Raw genomic sequence first — 17,869 nt, 5'->3', positions numbered from 1 at the left:
CTGATTTCAGGGTCTGCCTGAAATCAGGATTTGCATTTTCCCTCTTGCCTAAATCTTTTTTTTTTTTCTTCCCCCTTAGCATGTGCAATGAGTTCTCACAGATATTTCAGCTCTGCCAGTTTGTGATGGTAAGTGGTTTGGTTTCTTCTTTTTGAAATAAGTTTTAGAGTCAAGTATATTTATGATATGATGCTTGCATTGGCAGGAAAATTCCCAAAATGCTCCTCTTGTACATGCAACCTTAGAAACACTGCTGAGATTTCTGAACTGGATTCCACTGGGATACATCTTTGAGACCAAGTTAATCAGCACATTAATTTACAAGGTAAAGGCAGTACACTTCAATTTTGTCTCTGAACAGGCACAGATCGCTTTTCTTCGCTGACACTCTAATGGCTATCTTTGTTTTTAAAATGAAGGAACTGCTCTCAAGATTTTTACATAAATATTAATAATCATTTGATAAGAGTCTTTAAATCTTTTTTTTTTCCTTTAAACTCAGGCATAGTGGTACATGTAATTCCAATACTACAGTCAGAAGTAGGAGGACTTTTATATATATATTTGTTAATTTTGCGTGAATATGTGTGGGCATGGATATGTATGGAGGTCAGAGGACAACTTGGTTGAGAGTTGGTTCCCTCCACCGTAAGGGTTGAGGGGATTGAATGTTGGGGACTTCTTTATCTCAAAGGCCCCAGGTACAAGGATTTCAAGTTTGAGGGTGGCCTGAATTTGAATTACTTACCTAGAAAGGTCTGTCCTAAGAAACCTACAGCTAGCTAGGTCAGTTGTTTAAGAATCAGACATGGTTACAGTTTAAGGCCTGTGTGGAAAGGAAGCGGCTCCTTTTTCCTTCTTTTTTTAGGGGGCAGGGGTACTTCTGAGACAGCCTTGGCTGTCCTGGAACTTGATTTGTAGAAGCCTGACTTGAACTCACAGAGGTCCTCCTGCCTCTGCCTCTACCTCTGGAATGCTGAGATTAAAGGCACATGCCACATTAGGTTACAGATCCCAGCACATAATCTGAGAACACTTAGCCCGGTACTTTCCCAGTCTCAAAAAAAAGGCAAAACGGGCTGGAGAGATGGCTCAGAGATTCAGAGCACTGGTTGCTCTCCCAGAGGTCCCAAGTTCAATTCCCAGCAACTGCATGGTGCCTCACAACCATCCATAATGAGATCTGGTGCCTTCTTGCAGAACACTGTATATAATAAATAAATCTTTTTTATTTTTTTTAGAAGAGCAAAAACAAAATGTAAAGTGAAGGCTGGAGATTATAGCTCATGGGGGTGGGGAAGCTTGCCTAGACTGTCCCAAGATTGGATCACTGGTGCTGTCAAGAACCGGATTTGGGCATAATTAGTATATTGTTTTCTTTCACTTGAGTCACAGTGAGGTAATTCAGGTGATACTCCTATGAATTGAAAATTTTGTTTTATATGTATTTTTGTATGTAATTGGCTGTCCCCAGGGTCAGACTCAGATCATCAGGTGTAATGGCAAATGCTTGAATACTGAGGCCATGAAAATCTATTTTACCTAAAAAAATTAGAATACCATGCACTTCGTATTGTTTCTCATTGACTGTTAACCTGTAGGTGGAATTTTTCTGTCCCACCTGTCTATTCCCAAATAACTGGCAGCCACTTCCCATATAAATTATAAATGCTCGCCAGGCGGTGGTGGCGCACGCCTTTAATCCCAGCACTCGGGAGGCAGAGCCAGGCGGATCTCTGTGAGTTTGAGGCCAGCCTGGACTACCAAGTGAGTTCTAGGAAAGGTGCAAAGCTACACAGAGAAACCCTGTCTTGAAAAAAAAAAAAAAATTATAAATGCTCAGCAGATATCTATCTCAGGCTTGCTACTAACTAGCTCTTACATATAAGCTAACCCATATTTCTCATCTATGCCTTGCCACGTCACTCAGGGCTTGTTACCTCATTTTCTATGCATCTTGCTTCCTCGACTGCTGGCTGACATCTCTGGACTCCACCCTTCTCCTCCCCGGTTCTCAGTTTGGCCTAACTTTATCCTGTTCAGCTATTGGGCAGTTAGCTTGTTTATTAATCCAGTTATAGCAACATATATTCACACAGTGTACAGGATTATTCCACAGCAGTTACCAGTGCATTGCACTGTGTTATCTTGATGAATGTTACAGGGTGTTTATTGAACCTTAGTAAAGACAGATTGTAACAAATGAACTTTGTAGATCAGCCTTGAATATTTCCCAAATCAGCCACCAATGGTATACAGAATATATATAACTAAATTTCTCCGTAATATGTTAATCTTAGTCCTGTGCTTATCTTCTAAAGATCTTATTTTGGAGGTTGTGAATAGTGGCAAGGATTTAAGTTCATCTCAAATTCAGTATAGCCGATGTGTAAGTTGACCTTGATCCTTTTTTTTTTTTTGGCCATTGTCTATAGTAGGGTTTGTTTTGGTGCTTTTATTTTTTGTTTCGTTTTGTTTTGTTTTGTTTTATTTGTTTATTTATTAGGATTAGGTCTCAAGCCAATCAAACATAAATAGTAATGATCTTGGGAAAGTTACCACAAGTTTGTTTTTTTGTTTGTTTGTTTGTTTTGTTTTGGGTTTTTTTTTAGAATGTACTGGGGATGTAGCTCACAAAGCATTAGGTTTAATCCCCAGCTTCCCTGTAGTACATCCCTGTGATGCAGGCAGAGAGGTCAGAAGTTTAAGGTCTTCCTCAGCTTTATAGCAGTTAGGATCTCCATCTGAGCCTCATGAGATCCCAGTCTCAAAAGAAAGCAAGCATATGTGCTCCTCAAACATTTCAGTATTTGAGTATATGGTGTTTCTTCAAAATGTATGCAAAAATAAAAATCTGTTACCCACTATTTTCAGACTGTATCCTTGAGTTTATGATTGTAAGGCTCCTTTATTTTTAAATTTGTTGTGTATCACGTGAGTGTCTGGTTCTCTAGGATGCCAGAAGGCATAAGCATCAAAAGAGGGTGTTGAATCCCCTTGGACTAGCTACTGGTGAGCTGTCAGTGGGTGTTGTTGTAGAATCTGGGTCCTCTGCAAGAGCACCAAAAACTAACTCCAGCCCGCACCCTCCTTTGTCATTTTTAAAGTAAAATATTTCTTGAGTTTAATTTTGTTTTCTCTTTTAATAAAATAGTTCCTGAATGTTCCAATGTTTCGAAATGTGTCTCTAAAGTGCCTCACTGAGATTGCTGGTGTGAGTGTAAGCCAGTATGAGGAACAATTTGAAACTCTTTTTACACTCACAATGATGCAGCTAAAGCAGGTAATATGCCACCATCTTGAAAATTGAATGATTGCAATACATTCATTAAATTCAGTGATTTTAATGCATTAGAAATACCAAGTAAACAATAACAAGGTTATATTTAAGTTAAAGTGTAGAGCAGTTAAGTGTACATTATATTACAACCTTAGGTAGAAGTTGTTTGTTTTCTTACTTGAAATGTGAAGGTTTTAGGGGTTCTGTGATAATAGAGTTGTAGAAATTTGAATGTTGGGTGTTGTGACAACTTGATCACACACAGTAGAACCAACCTCCCCCTCCTCAGTCTTTAACATTGCCTTTCCAAACTGGACAACCTCTTCTCTAGACTAATATTTGTTGCTACAGGTGTGAAAAAATGGTTTCAAGCCCCGATTTAATTATCTAGGAAGTTGAATAAATGATGTTGTATTACTATTTGCCATTTGTATGCCCCTTTTTTCCCCCATGTCTTAAGAAAATCTGATAGAAAAGTTCAAAGAATATAACATGCAGTCAGTCACCTTACTATGTATCTTTTTCTAAAAAGTAAATCAGTCTAGATTGGCCAGAAACAAGATGGAGACAGCTGTTCTTTGTATGTTGGTGTTAGCAAATGGGGTTGTCATTTAGAGTGCAGACTGTTTTGTTGGTGTTGTAACATGTAGAGTGATAATGGTTTTCAACTTCCAGATGCTTCCTTTAAATACTAATATTCGACTTGCATATTCCAATGGAAAAGATGATGAGCAGAACTTCATTCAAAATCTCAGTCTTTTTCTCTGCACCTTTCTAAAGGAACATGGTCAACTTTTAGAAAAAAGACTGAATCTCAGGGAAGCACTCATGGAGGTAAGTTTGGTCCCTAGCATTTGTCTCTGGAAAGGGAACAAAGCTCTTGACTGTGTGGATTTTGAGAAAAGGGGAGAAAAGCTCTTGACTGACTTGTGGATTTTGAGAAAAGCTCTTGACTGTGGATTTTGAGAAAAGGGGAGAAAAGCTCTTGACTGTGGATTTTGAGACGTTTGTTCTCCACCTCTGCTTTTTTGTGGTGTTTGTTTTGTTGTTAGCTTGTTTTGAGGCAGGGTCCCTTTATTTAGCCCTGACTGCCCTTGAACTCACATTCCGCCTCTGCCTCCCTCTTGCTGGGATTAAAGGCATGTCCAGCTGCTTTTTGGTTTTTTGAGACAGAGTCTCATATTATTTCCTAGGTTGATGTGGAACTCTGTAGGACAATCTGGTGTTGAACTTGTGTTGCGTCTACATTCCTTAGCTTTCCAGGTGCTGCGATTACAGACATGAGCATACTTAGTTTGCAAAACAGATTCCTGCTTTGTTTTTTGGGTGTCATCCTGCAGTTTTAGTTGATCAGGCTGGCCTTGAATGCAGAGATCCACCTGCCTCTGCCTACGAAGAACTGGGATTAAAAGCTTGTACTACTATGACTGACAGTTTTTTACTTTTAAATTGGAAAACTGTTAAGATCCCAGAACAGATAGAAAAGCCAGAAATGACAGTGCTGTGCATATGAATCCACACAATGTAAATATTATATTGGGACAGCCTGTAGGAGTCTAGTTTTGAAACGTGCTCATGCTAGTAATCTCAGCACCTGGGAAGCCAAGGAATGAGGATTCCCAGAAGTTGCAACACCAGAGTTGTATCTACACCAGCCAAGGAAATAGTTTTGTTCTTTGGATATGTGTCTGAATGCTTTAACCAACAGTAGTCTGGTTTCCAAACATTTTTGTCATCTCCACAGCAAATTGTGTACCCATGTTTTGTTTGAGACCAAGCCCTCTAGTCCTGGTTTACACTAAACTCCTCAGACTTGTGAGGATCTTGTCTTTGCCACCAAGAGTGGTGGTGTTGTGTGCTTAACCATTACCTGCTGCTACCAAAGGGTCCATTTATGATGTGGGGGTTTCTGACTCACCTTAAACTGTGATTACCTGAGGATGCCTTGTGATTCTTGATCCTCCTGCCTTCCCAAGCACTGGGACTAGAACTGTAGGGCATGCTCGCCATTTCTAACGGCCAGTTTAAACAGACTTAATTATAACTCAGTTATGTATGTTGGACACATTAGAAGACATGTCTGAAGAAACACTTGCTTCTTGAACTTTCTGAATGAAAATGCAGACATATTTCAAACAATATTTTTAATCCTGATTTAAGTGCTGGGAAGCAACTTGAAGATTTGGTGGTAATATTTTAATTCTGTTGGTCTTAATGTGTAGGCCCTTCATTATATGTTGTTGGTATCTGAAGTGGAAGAAACTGAAATTTTTAAAATCTGTCTTGAGTACTGGAATCATTTGGCAGCTGAGCTCTACAGAGAGAGTCCATTTTCTACATCTGCTTCTCCATTGTTATCTGGAAGTCAGCATTTTGATATTCCTCCTAGGAGACAGCTGTACTTGACTGTGTTATCAAAGGTAATGATGAAGGGGTTGGTGAGTGCTCTCACTGTTTCTTACTGTAATGTTGATGGCTAATAGGTGTTGCGAGTAGAACATTAAAAAAGAGGTTTTCCAGCTGCAGTTTTTAGAAGTATGGTTCTTAAACTAGCAGCCTTGTATTATCTGAATTTATTAGAGTGTACGTTCATTGGCTATCCCAATCTATACAGTTAGACACATGAAATCTGTAAGCCAGAGGTGATTGTTCATTGATACTACTAAAAAACAAAAACGGATCAAATAGGATTCTGAAATGCAGTGTTGCAGAGTTAACATTCGAGTTAGGTTTTGCTTTCTGGAATTTTCATTCTTTTGGAGACAAGACCTTAGTATGTATCCCTAGCTAATATGGAACTCACTATATGGACCAGGCTAGCCTTGAGCTCAGATCTGTCTGCTTTCTGGTGCTGGGATTAAAGGCATGTGTCATCACTACACCTAGCTTTTTAAAATTGAAAACATTTGACAGGTAGGTAAGTAGGTCAGTCTTAAGTAGACAAGGCTGGCCTTGACCTTGATCCTCCTGGATCAGTCTCCCAAGTGTTGGGATTACAAGCCTGTATGACTGTGCCTTGTTTGAAAGTTTGTTTTTGGGTTGGTAGCCAATCCCAGCCTCTAACTAGTGATCACTCTGTTCTGAGCGCTGAGACTACAGATGTGCCGTCATCCATGACCGGATATTTTCTTTATCAATTTGATTCATGTGGCATCTTAAGAATATGCTTTTAGCTGGGTGGTGGTGCATGCCCCAGCACTGGGGAGGCAGAGGCAGGTGAATCTCTGAGTTTGAGGCCAGCCTGGCCTGTAGAGCAAGTTCTAGAATGTATGCACTGATTGTCTATTTGGCGTGGATATCAAATGTCTTAACAGTTGTTTCTTTATTGGTCTGTTGATCGTAGGTCCGTTTATTGATGGTTAGTCGCATGGCTAAACCCGAGGAGGTGCTGGTGGTAGAAAACGATCAGGGAGAGGTCGTCAGAGAGTTCATGAAGGACACCGATTCCATCAATTTGTACAAGAATATGAGGGAGACGTTGGGTGAGTTAATGGATGACAGTAATTTTACTCTGTGTGATTTTATGCCCTCTTTGTGAAAATACTGTTTGGTCAAAGTTCTACACTTAACTGAGTCTTTCAGTAACTTTATACTTACTAATATGCTGTCACTCCTTAGCAAGAAAAAAAATTATTACAAGTTTTAGATGTCAAACATCTGGATTTTTTTTTTTTTTTTTGTAGTTTATCTTACTCATCTGGATTATGTAGATACGGAAATAATAATGACTAAGAAACTTCAAAATCAAGTGAATGGTACAGAATGGTCATGGAAAAATTTGAACACATTGTGTTGGGCGATAGGCTCCATCAGTGGTGCCATGCACGAGGAAGACGAGAAGCGGTTTCTTGTTACTGTTATTAAGGTATACAGCCAACAGGACGAAATAGAGCTGTAGGTATGCTTTATTCAACCACATTTAACCACAAGTAAGTTTGTCTTATTTTACAGGATCTTTTAGGATTATGTGAGCAGAAAAGAGGCAAAGATAATAAAGCTATTATTGCATCGAATATCATGTACATAGTAGGTCAATACCCAAGGTTTTTGAGAGCACATTGGAAATTTTTGAAGACAGTAGTAAACAAGCTGTTTGAATTCATGCATGGTAAATCTCATTTACTCATTGTATTTAATTTTTTTTCACTGTTTTATTGAACAAAAAATAAATAAATGTTTTTATGTTGTTAGAGACCCATGATGGAGTCCAGGACATGGCTTGTGACACATTCATTAAAATAGCTCAAAAATGCCGCAGACATTTTGTTCAGGTTCAAGTTGGAGAAGTAATGCCGTTTATTGATGAGATTTTAAACAACATAAATACTATAATTTGTGATCTTCAGCCTCAGCAGGTATATAATCCTCTGTGCTTATTTTATGTGTATGGGTTTTTTGTTTACATGTATGTGTGTCTATGTACCACCGTGTTCCCGGTTCCTGCGGAAGCCAAAAAGAGGGTGAGTATCAGATACTGTGGAACTCTGGTTACAGACAGTTGGGCCACCACGTGGGTGCTTGCACTAGAACCTGAGTCTCTTGGAAGAGTAGCAGGCCCTCTTAAGTGTTGAGTCACCACACCAGTCCTCAGTAGTCTATAAAATCAATCAGCACCGGGGGCGGAGAAGTGGCTCAGCAGTTGAGAGGGCTCCTGCTTTTGCAGAGGATTGTAGCTGGCTCCCAGCACTTAAATGATGTTAATTACTGCCTGTAACTCCAGTTCCACAGTTATCCATCCCCATTTTATGACCTCAGACACCTACACTTACATGCATATAACCCGCTCCCCCATTCCCACACATATGCACATAATCAAAAATACAGGAACAATTTTGAAATGGGGATAAAAGCATTAATCAGTACAATTGAAGTATATTTGTAACTTGCTTATGTTTTCCATTATTTGGATGTGTGAGAATATGAATAAAACGTTTACGTTTTAAAACAGGTTCATACATTTTATGAAGCTGTGGGATATATGATTGGTGCACAGACAGACCAGACAGTTCAAGAGCATTTGATAGAAAAGTACATGCTACTTCCTAATCAAGTATGGGACAGTATAATCCAGCAGGCAACCAAAGTAAGTTGTTTTTGTTTTTCATTTTTGTTTTGTTTTATTTTTTGAGTTCTAATGAGATTTAAAGTGTAATTAATCTCAGCACTTTTGAAAAATGTGTGCTGCATACCATAAATCCATTTTAAATTATGATATATGTTCACGTATATGTGCGTGCCCACTGCACACATGGAAGGCAGAAGACAGCCTCTGGTGTTGGCCGTTCACTGGAGACAGGGCTTCATCACTGCTGCCTACCTCAGTGGTGAGCCTATGACTCTCTGGAGATTTGGTCTCCCTATAGGAGCCCTGGGAGAACAGACATATTTTTCTAAGCCCAGCTTTACTATTACTCCTGGGGATCTGAACTTAGGTCCTCAGGTTTTGGTATGGCAAGCCCTTTTCCTTACTCCAAGAGTGTTTTAATGTGAGTTTGGACAATTGAAACATTACAGAAGCTCAAGTATAATCCTAGCAGTTAGAGGCAGCATTAGGAGTTCAAGGTCATCTTTGGCAACACAGCAAATTTGAAATCAGCTGAGACCCAGAAGCCCCTGTCACAAGACAAAACAAAAACAAAATGAGAGACATTATAGAATCTTCCTTTGTGGGAGCATTTGCCTGTTTGAGACAGTTTACTTGTGGAACCCTACCTGTCCTGGAACTCAAGAGATCTGCTTGTCTCTGCTTCCAAGTGCTGGAATTAAAAGATTTGTGACACTATGGCTGGCTTTAGAATATCTTTCTTCTGTTTTGATCTTTTGGTGAGACTGTTTCACTTTGTTTTTGAGTGTGGGTTTTAGGTAATTGTGTTAGTTTTGGGTTAGGTTCTTGGGATTAAAACCTACGGCTTCATGTTTGTAAAACATACTCTAACACTGAGCTACAACCCAGTTCCAAGTAAGACATTTTCAATAAGTGAGATTGTGTTTTATTTTGATAATTCCAGAATGTGGATATCCTGAAAGATCCTGAAACAGTCAAGCAGCTGGGTAGCATATTAAAAACAAATGTGAGAGCCTGCAAAGCTGTTGGACATCCCTTTGTAATCCAGCTTGGGAGAATTTATTTAGACATGCTCAATGTATATAAGTGCCTCAGTGAAAATATTTCTGCAGCTATTCAAGCTAATGGTAAGTGATTCTGGCTTCTTGGGGTGCTAGAGTGCTGTGTCAGTCATTCTGCTTTTACTGTCTGATCTGCTTTCTGCATTCCTCAATTTAAGTCAGCCTGGGTATCTGAGGTATCAAAGTCCAAGACCCTTTCTCAACCACTGTTTGCCCTTTGCCCGAATAAGATTATTCTTGCCAAAAGTATAGTGTATTGACAGTGGCTGTGTTGCAAAATACCCAAAGCCCTATGTTTAGTCTTGGGTATCTTGCTGTTCTTACTTCAGAACTCTGTCCCACATTAGTTTTAGACCTTTTCCCTCATAAATTCTCCTGTGAGTTCAGCTTTTTTAATGGTCAGTGGAATAATAACATCTGAAGTAGACCTAACTATTACTGTCAAATGAGCTTATATTGATTGTTTTTTAGGTGAAATGGTTACAAAGCAACCATTGATTAGAAGTATGCGGACAGTAAAAAGGGAAACTTTAAAGTTAATATCTGGTTGGGTGAGCCGTTCCAATGATCCTCAGATGGTAAGAGTATATTTTTTCTTTTGGTCACCCTCTCAAATTCACCATGTCTACATGTGTTTTTGCTTAAATAAAAAGATAACTAGCCAGGTGGTGGTTGCTCACGCCTTTAATCCCAGCACTTGAGAGGCAGAGGCAGGCGATTTCTGTGAGTTTGAAGCCAACCTGGTCTACAAAGTGAGTTCCTGAACAGCCAGAGCTACACAGAAGCCCTGTCTCCAAAAACAAAACAAAAAACTTAGGTCTCAAAAGGTCAGTGGAATTCCTATAATAGGGGTCACAAGGAAATCCAGACACATGGTCCGTAAGTGAGTAGCTGCTCTGGTGGCTTTGAAGTAGGAAGATAGCAGATGGGCAAGTTAAGGTTCTTGAGCTATCTCAACCACCCCCATCTTTGATCTTGAAGTTTGATGGTGGTCAAAGTAAGAAGATGTCATTTACTTCCAACATGAAATGAAGTGAACAACACATACATAATTCAGTAAATCAATCTTAAATTGGCTAGAACCAAAATACTGCAAGACCAGATTTCTTGGTATACTGCATGTAGGAGCTTAGCACTCTGGCTTACTGGCTGTGTGAAGGTGGTGTGTTGGCACACACCTGTCATTACAGCTCTGGGAAACTGGCAGGATGAGCACCATGAGTTTGGGTCCTACCTGGGCAACATAATGAGATTCAAGAGTACATTTAAATTATTCCTTATCTAAGCTATTTGAGTATGTCAGTTACACTATTGTTAATGTTAACTTCACTGGTTGCTAAAATGTTTCAGCATGGTATCTCAGCAGAGCTTACAATAGTAAGGCCTTTTATTCCCCCCACAGGTAGCTGAAAACTTTGTTCCTCCTTTGTTGGATGCAGTTCTCATTGATTACCAGAGAAACGTCCCAGCTGCTAGAGAACCAGAAGTGCTTAGTACTATGGCCATTATTGTCAACAAATTAGGCGGACATATAACAGCTGAAATACCTCAAATATTTGATGCAGTTTTTGAGTGCACATTGAATATGATAAATAAGGTAGGTGGTTTGTGTTTTATTATATAATGGAAGATTTTATAATATATTCTCCACTCTAAAATGTAGAAATCACAATTTTTAGAAAAAACTAGAATTAATTATTGAGTTTATAGTATGTGAAATAATTGTCATCTTAATAACAAAATCTTGACATTTAAAAAAAAAAGAGATTAAGACTGGTCATGGACACATACCAACTACCCAGTGTTGAAGAGGCAGAGATGGGAGGATCTAGGTCTCTCAATTCAAGCCCAGCTTGGTCAGTGTAGTCAGGACTACACAGTGGAGAGGTGGGTGTGAGAGCTGTGGTGAAGCTCAGTGTGGTGGGATTTAAAACTGAGGGCTGTCTGACACTCTGCTCCTGGTTTCTCGTGGCTTCAAGGTGTAACAGATATGATTTGGTGGTAATGATGTTTTAAAAACTTGTTCTTCTACGTGGATTATAACACACACACACTAAGGTCTTTGGGGGTGGGGATTTGGGACAAACAGTATTTTAAAGAGCACACACTGGCTTCAGACCTTCCCCAGCTTCTGAGTCCTGAGATTATAGACATTCACCAACCAAACTGGCTATGTTTTCTAGTTTGTAAGTATTTGCAGAGCATGATACTTGAACCTTTAAAATATGAATCCTGCCGGGCGGTGGTGGCGCACGCCTTTAATCCCAACACTCGGGAGGCAGAGGCAGGCGGATCTCTGTGAGTTCGAGGCCAGCCTGGGCTACCAAGTGAGTTCCAGGACAGACACCAAAACTACACAGAGAAACCCTGTCTCGAAAAACCAAATAAAAATAAAAATAAATAAATAAATAAAATATGAATCCTAAAATGTGGGTGTAGAAGTACTTTTTGGTTGGGACCACCAACCTGCAAATAATTTCATGGAGACTTATTAATTTGAAAGCTTATTAATCTATATTCTGTCATGTGGCTGGGTTACTCTCCTGTACATATGTCCAATTTCTTTACTGTCTTCTTAATGTCTGCTTTTCTTCTTCCCAGAGTCCTCTCTCTCCCTGCTAGTTCCCCATTCTCTCCTGCCTAGCTATTGGCCATTCAGCTCTTTATTAAACCAATCAGAAGGCGCCTTAACATGTGGGTTTTCCTTTGGGGACAATAGATCTTACAGGACTTTTGATAACTCTGAATGTGTGTCCGAGTACAGACTTGCTATTTGCCTCCCGTAATAATGTTATTTTGTCCTCATTTCTTTTAGGATTTTGAAGAATATCCGGAACACAGAACAAACTTTTTCTTACTACTTCAGGCTGTCAATTCTCATTGTTTCCCAGCATTCCTAGCTATTCCACCTGCACAGTTTAAGCTTGTTTTGGATTCTATTATTTGGGCTTTTAAACATACTATGAGGAATGTTGCAGATACAGGTAAATACATAATGAACCAGATATACACTAAGTCACACTCAATACCTCTTTAATTTCTGTTCTGTTGCTGCCACCTAAGTTCTGGGCGTACAGGCAGTGTGCCAGTGTGCACCTGAGCAGTATCCCAGTCCTTGCTTGGTTTTTATGTGTATAGGTGTTTTATCTGCATGTATATCCCGTGTACCACACATGCTGGTGCCTGCAGTGGTAGGAAAAGAGTGTTGGACTCTTTAAAACTGGAGTAACTGACTCACCTTGTGAGGAAGAGCAGAGAGCGTTGTTAACCTGATATAACTATCAAGCTGTACCTTCTCTTTGGATCATGCAAATCTTTTTTCACCTTTACAAACACTGGATTTGGTTTCATCCCTTCAACAGCTGTGAAGCTGGGAGACTAGCCTGGAATACATGAGACCCCATGTCAAAGATAACAGGGCTGGAGACAGGCTTCTTGTAGAGTACTAATTCCCAACACCCACATACATCATGGCTAAGGAGATCCATAACTGATGCAGTGGGATCCAATACCATCTTCCAGCCTCCACAGGCACTAGGCATGCATTTGGGATAACGACGTACATACACAAAGACTAAACACTCAAACAGGAGAGGTTGAGAAGCAATGATTTGCTTTTAGCTTAAGTCCAACTTAGTTTACAGTAATACCCTGTCTCGATAATGTAAAACAAGGCATATATCTCTGCTCAGTTTTCCTGTCGGATTGAGTAGGTAAGCTTTCAGATCATTGAGAGGGTGGTGTGATGCTTGTGGCATGTTTTGGAATCTGTGAGCTCCAATACAAATTTAAGGTTAATACAAAATTTTGGGGAGGATGGGGGACTCAGCTAGGCATAGTGGTGCATACCTTAAAATCAGCACTGGGGAGGTAAAGGCAGGTGGATCTGAATTTGAGGCAGCCTGGTCTACAAAGAGAAACTTGTAGAGAAGCCTGGGGAGGGGTGAAATTAAGAAATTTTCAGTAAAGTAATTGACATTAATTTGTAACCTGTAGAGGTAGCCAACCCTTTAGTCAAGAAAGGAATTGCCACAAACAACACTAGCATTAGCTAGTTTGTGAGGGCCGCATATTTAGAACATATATAGGTATATATTTGTTATCTGTGATAAAGGAGAATGGGCTTTAACCAGGTAAGTTATAGATCAGCTGTGGGCTAGAGATGTGGTTCAGAAATCAAGAGGATCAGAGCTCAGAGCCCAGCACCCATGTATAATAGCTCACAAATAAATGTCCAACACCAGTACATAAGTACTTTTTTTTTTTAATCTTTCAGTCTGTAATGATGTTCTCTTAACTTTATTTAGGCTTACAGATACTTTTTACACTTTTACAAAACGTTGCACAAGAGGAGGCTGCAGCGCAGAGTTTTTACCAAACTTACTTTTGTGATATTCTTCAGCATATCTTTTCTGTTGTGACGGACACCTCACACACTGCAGGTAAGAACTGGAACCGCAGGGGCAGGAGTGGGGAGAACAAGGGAATCCGTGGCTGATATGTAGAACTGAATTGTATTGCAAAATAAAAAAAAAATAAAAATAAAAAGAACTGGAACCGCTAAGCTACTAAGTGTTCTGGGTGTTCACTTTCATCTTTGAATTAATAAGTTTCTTCTGTTCAACAGGCTTAACAATGCATGCCTCAATTCTTGCATATATGTTTAATTTGGTTGAAGAAGGAAAAATAAGTACACCGTTAAATCCTGGAAATCCAGTTAACAACCAAGTGTTTATTCAAGAATATGTGGCTAATCTCCTTAAGTCTGCATTCCCTCATCTACAAGAGTAAATAATCACATTGCTATTGTTAGTAAATGGGGCGAGGGTATGTGGGGGTCAAGTGCAGGTTCGTATTAAGACCAGAGACATCCATCCTGCTGGAGCTGGAGTTTCAGGCAGTTGGGAGTTACCTGACGTGGGTGCTGTGATTTGTTTTTATCTTAGTTTTGTGTATGAATGCATATGGGTGTGTGCACCTTTGTACATGTGTACAAGTCAGAAGGCAACATGGGAGTTAGTTCTTTTCCTCTACTATATGGTTTCCAGTAATGGGTCCTAGGCTGCCAGGTTTTACTGCAAGGGCCCTTATGGGCTGAACACCCTCTGCCCTCCACTTCTCTATTTAAATCTTCTAAGTTTTGAATTGGGAAAATGTGCTAGTGATGAGCAAATGGTCTTAGAAGCAGTGATGAGATGTTTAGTTTGTAAAAATGGTCAATGTTTGTTTTGATTTGCAGTGCTCAAGTGAAGCTCTTTGTAACAGGACTTTTCAGCTTAAATCAGGATATTCCCGCTTTCAAGGAACATCTAAGGGATTTCTTAGTACAAATAAAGGTATGTCTTTAGGTATTGAAGGCTTTTCTTTATTTTGGCTTTCCGTGACAGGGTTCCTGTGTAGATGAGGTTGGTCTTGAGCTCCCAGAGATCCACTTGTCTCTTACGTGTTCATACATCTGCACCTGTGTACATGTGCTTCTGGAGCTTAGATGATCCAGGGGTCATCCTCAGAAGTGCTGTCTACTTTCTTTGAGACCAGTACTCTTTGAAGCTCACCATTTAAGGCAGACCCAGCAAGGTCCAGGAACGCACAATCTCCAGTTTTCTGTGTGTGCAATACCTTTAGAATATTCAAATGTACCTTGCAGTATTCTGATTACAATATCTAGACTTAGATTATATTTTGTGTACATACCAGGCAAGCATTCTACTGAGCTACATTCCTTCACCACCCCTAGCCCTGGCTGTCCTGGAACTCACTTTGTAGACCAGACTGGCCTCGAACTCACAGAGATCCACCTGCCTCTGCCTCCAGAGTGCTGGGATTAAAGGCCACACACAGCTTAGCCCTCTTTTAAATTTACTACCTTTGTGATCCTCTAGTGTTCAAAAATTGAGGCTTCTTGCAGATCTCACAGTTTGTTGTGGTTGCTTTTGTTTTTTTGAAGCAGGGTCTCACTGTGTAGTTCTGACTTGGAACTCACTCTGTAGACAGGCTGGCCCAGAGATCCAATCCGCCTGTGTCTGTCTTCCAAATGCTAGGATTAAAAGCGTGTGCCACTACATCTGGCCCAGTTCTCATATTTAATAGGGCTAGTAACATTGATAGCCCCTTTTATAATCACCTTTTTATTCTATTGCTGTTAATGCAATGTCCAATCAAATTTTTAGGGAGAAACTTTGCTATTTTGCTTTTAGTTTTGAGCCATTTCTCCAGCCCTATATCTTGTTTTTGAGACAAGATCTTGGTGTGTTGCCTCTGCATGGTACAAACCTGTGAGTTTAGGCAGTCCACCTGTGGCAGCTCCTGAGTGCTGTGAATGCACTTGTGTACCACCTTTCTAGTTGTTAATGTCATTCAGAAAATGCTTATAAAGAAAATTTGTGAAGCTAGCGAACAAATCCAGGCTTTGGTTCATACACAGACACTAACTTACTGAGGACAGGTTAATGAGAACTGTTGTCAGATAATTGTGTACAGTGAGGTCACTGAGTTCTGAATGAAAGACAATTGCCATGGTCATGTTGCATATTAAGAGTATTTAATATGAGAGGCCAGGTGTGGTGGTGCAGACCTTTGATCCCAGCATTAGGAGGCAGAGGCAGATGGATCTCTTGAGTTTTGAGGCCAGGGCTACAAAGACTTCCAGGACAGCCAACGCTGTTACACAGAGAACCCTTGTCTCAAAAAAAAAAAAAAAAAAACAAACAAATGAAAAGAATATTTAATAGGGGATATCACTGCATTATTAAGGCTCTAACCTCCAAGTTTTGTTTTTAATTTAGCTTAGAACTCTACTAATACACTTCAGTTACAAATCCAAATGGCAGATAAATTATATTTCTATTACAAATGGCAAAATGGTTACATATAGGTCTGCCCCCAGTCCCAGAGGCAACTTGAAGTTTTATTATATTTGACTTTTCAATCATGTGTTTTCACAGGAGTTTGCAGGTGAAGATACCTCGGATCTATTTCTGGAAGAAAGAGAAACAGCGCTTCGACAGGCCCAGGAGGAGAAGCATAAACTTCAAATGTCCGTACCTGGGATTCTTAATCCACATGAAATTCCAGAAGAAATGTGTGATTAAATCTGAAGTCATGCTCGGTTTTTTTCTCTCTGCAACATTTGTTCACAGAAGAAAACAGCATATGGATTATTTGTCGACCAAAATGATGCCAATTTGTAAATTAAAATGTCACCTAGTGGCCCTTTTTCTTATGTGTTTTTTGTATAAGAAATTTTCTGTGAAATATCCTTCCATTGTTTAAGCTTTTGTTTTGGTCATCTTTAGTTTGCATGAAGTTGGAAATTAAGGCATTTTTAAAAAACTTTTACTTCATGCCTATTTTGTGGCAAGGCTGGGGGGAGGAAGTAAATTTGATTTGAACATATACTTGTAAATTCTAATGCAAAATTAACTATAAAATTTTTTCTTGTAAACAATACCGATTTTAATTAGGGAGCATTTTCTTTCTAGCCTGTATCTTGGTCTAGAAGAAAACTAATGAGTAAAACCAATTGCGTTCAGAGGGTTACAGGTGCGTTGTCTGGAGTCTCTAGACTACATGTATTAAAGTCTGTGTGTCAGGTTTGCAGCCAGATCATGTGCATATCATCCCATTGTAAAGCAGCTGAGAAACTATGGGAACAGTTAGTTATTTTTACACAGTTCTTTTTGGTTTTGTGTGTGTGTGCTGTCGCTTGTCGACAACAGCTTTTGTTTTCCTCAATGAGGAGTGTTGCTCATTTGTGAGCCTTCATTAACTCAAAGTGAAATGGTTAAAAATATTTATCCTGTTAGAATAGGCTGCATCTTTTTAACAACTCATTAAAAAAACAAAACAACAAAGAAAACAAAACTCTGGCTTTTGAGATGACTTATACTAATTTACATTGTTTACCAAGCTGTAGTGCTTTAAGAACACTACTTAAAAAGCAAAATAAACTTGGTTTACATTTATTTTTCCCTTCACTGGCTTAAAATTATTCCTACATTACTGAAGGTAATTTTATTTAAGGATTGTAGTATTTTTATCTGAAATTTGGTTTTTGTCTTATAGATAAGATTCTTAGTTGGGTGTGGTGGTGCATGCCTTTAATCTCAGCACTCAGAAGTCAGGGGCCGGGTGGATCTCTTGAGTTGGAGGCTACCCTGGCATAGGCTAGGACAGCCAGGGCTACTTAATATAGAGATCCTGTCTCAAAAATAACTTCCCAAAGTTATTGGTAAAAAGGTAGCAATTAGTCAGGGCCTTGTGTCAAAGGACAATAATCCAGCAACGGAAAGTGGATCTATGTGAATTTGAGACCAGGATTATGTAGAGGCCTTATCTCAAAAGAAAAGGAGAAAAAAAGATAATAAGTAAGATCCTGATAACATTTTAGATCACTTTACCTTTCGGGGTTTAGGGAACATCCCCTTTTCTAGCTCTGGTTAGTGGCTGGATACAATTAAATGT

General features: G+C 39.4%; 1 protein-coding gene across 3 annotated transcripts in view; it reads left to right on the top strand.

The window, feature by feature from the left end:
• Positions 1-17,370, top strand: part of Xpo1 (exportin 1) — a 43,030-nt gene extending 25,660 nt beyond the window's left edge. For all 3 annotated transcript variants that reach the window (XM_052734690.1, XM_052734691.1, XM_052734692.1), the window contains 18 exons: positions 80-128; positions 206-325; positions 3,155-3,283; positions 3,956-4,114; positions 5,503-5,700; positions 6,624-6,762; positions 6,964-7,145; positions 7,232-7,388; positions 7,472-7,635; positions 8,229-8,363; positions 9,289-9,472; positions 9,878-9,984; positions 10,809-11,003; positions 12,222-12,390; positions 13,714-13,848; positions 14,034-14,193; positions 14,646-14,742; positions 16,351-17,370. In XM_052734690.1, coding sequence (XP_052590650.1) covers positions 80-128; positions 206-325; positions 3,155-3,283; positions 3,956-4,114; positions 5,503-5,700; positions 6,624-6,762; positions 6,964-7,145; positions 7,232-7,388; positions 7,472-7,635; positions 8,229-8,363; positions 9,289-9,472; positions 9,878-9,984; positions 10,809-11,003; positions 12,222-12,390; positions 13,714-13,848; positions 14,034-14,193; positions 14,646-14,742; positions 16,351-16,497 — 2,626 coding nt within the window. In that variant the 3' untranslated portion in view covers positions 16,498-17,370. The remainder of the gene's footprint in view (positions 1-79; positions 129-205; positions 326-3,154; positions 3,284-3,955; positions 4,115-5,502; positions 5,701-6,623; positions 6,763-6,963; positions 7,146-7,231; positions 7,389-7,471; positions 7,636-8,228; positions 8,364-9,288; positions 9,473-9,877; positions 9,985-10,808; positions 11,004-12,221; positions 12,391-13,713; positions 13,849-14,033; positions 14,194-14,645; positions 14,743-16,350) is intronic.
• The last annotated feature ends 499 nt before the right edge of the window (positions 17,371-17,869 follow it).

Source organism: Peromyscus californicus, unplaced genomic scaffold (assembly GCF_007827085.1).
Source record: "Peromyscus californicus insignis strain IS unplaced genomic scaffold, ASM782708v3 Scaffold_13__1_contigs__length_99412109, whole genome shotgun sequence".
Classification (NCBI taxonomy): domain Eukaryota; kingdom Metazoa; phylum Chordata; class Mammalia; order Rodentia; family Cricetidae; genus Peromyscus; species Peromyscus californicus.
Note: the sequence above shows the minus strand (reverse complement) of the source record. Positions and strands in the feature narration are given on the sequence as shown.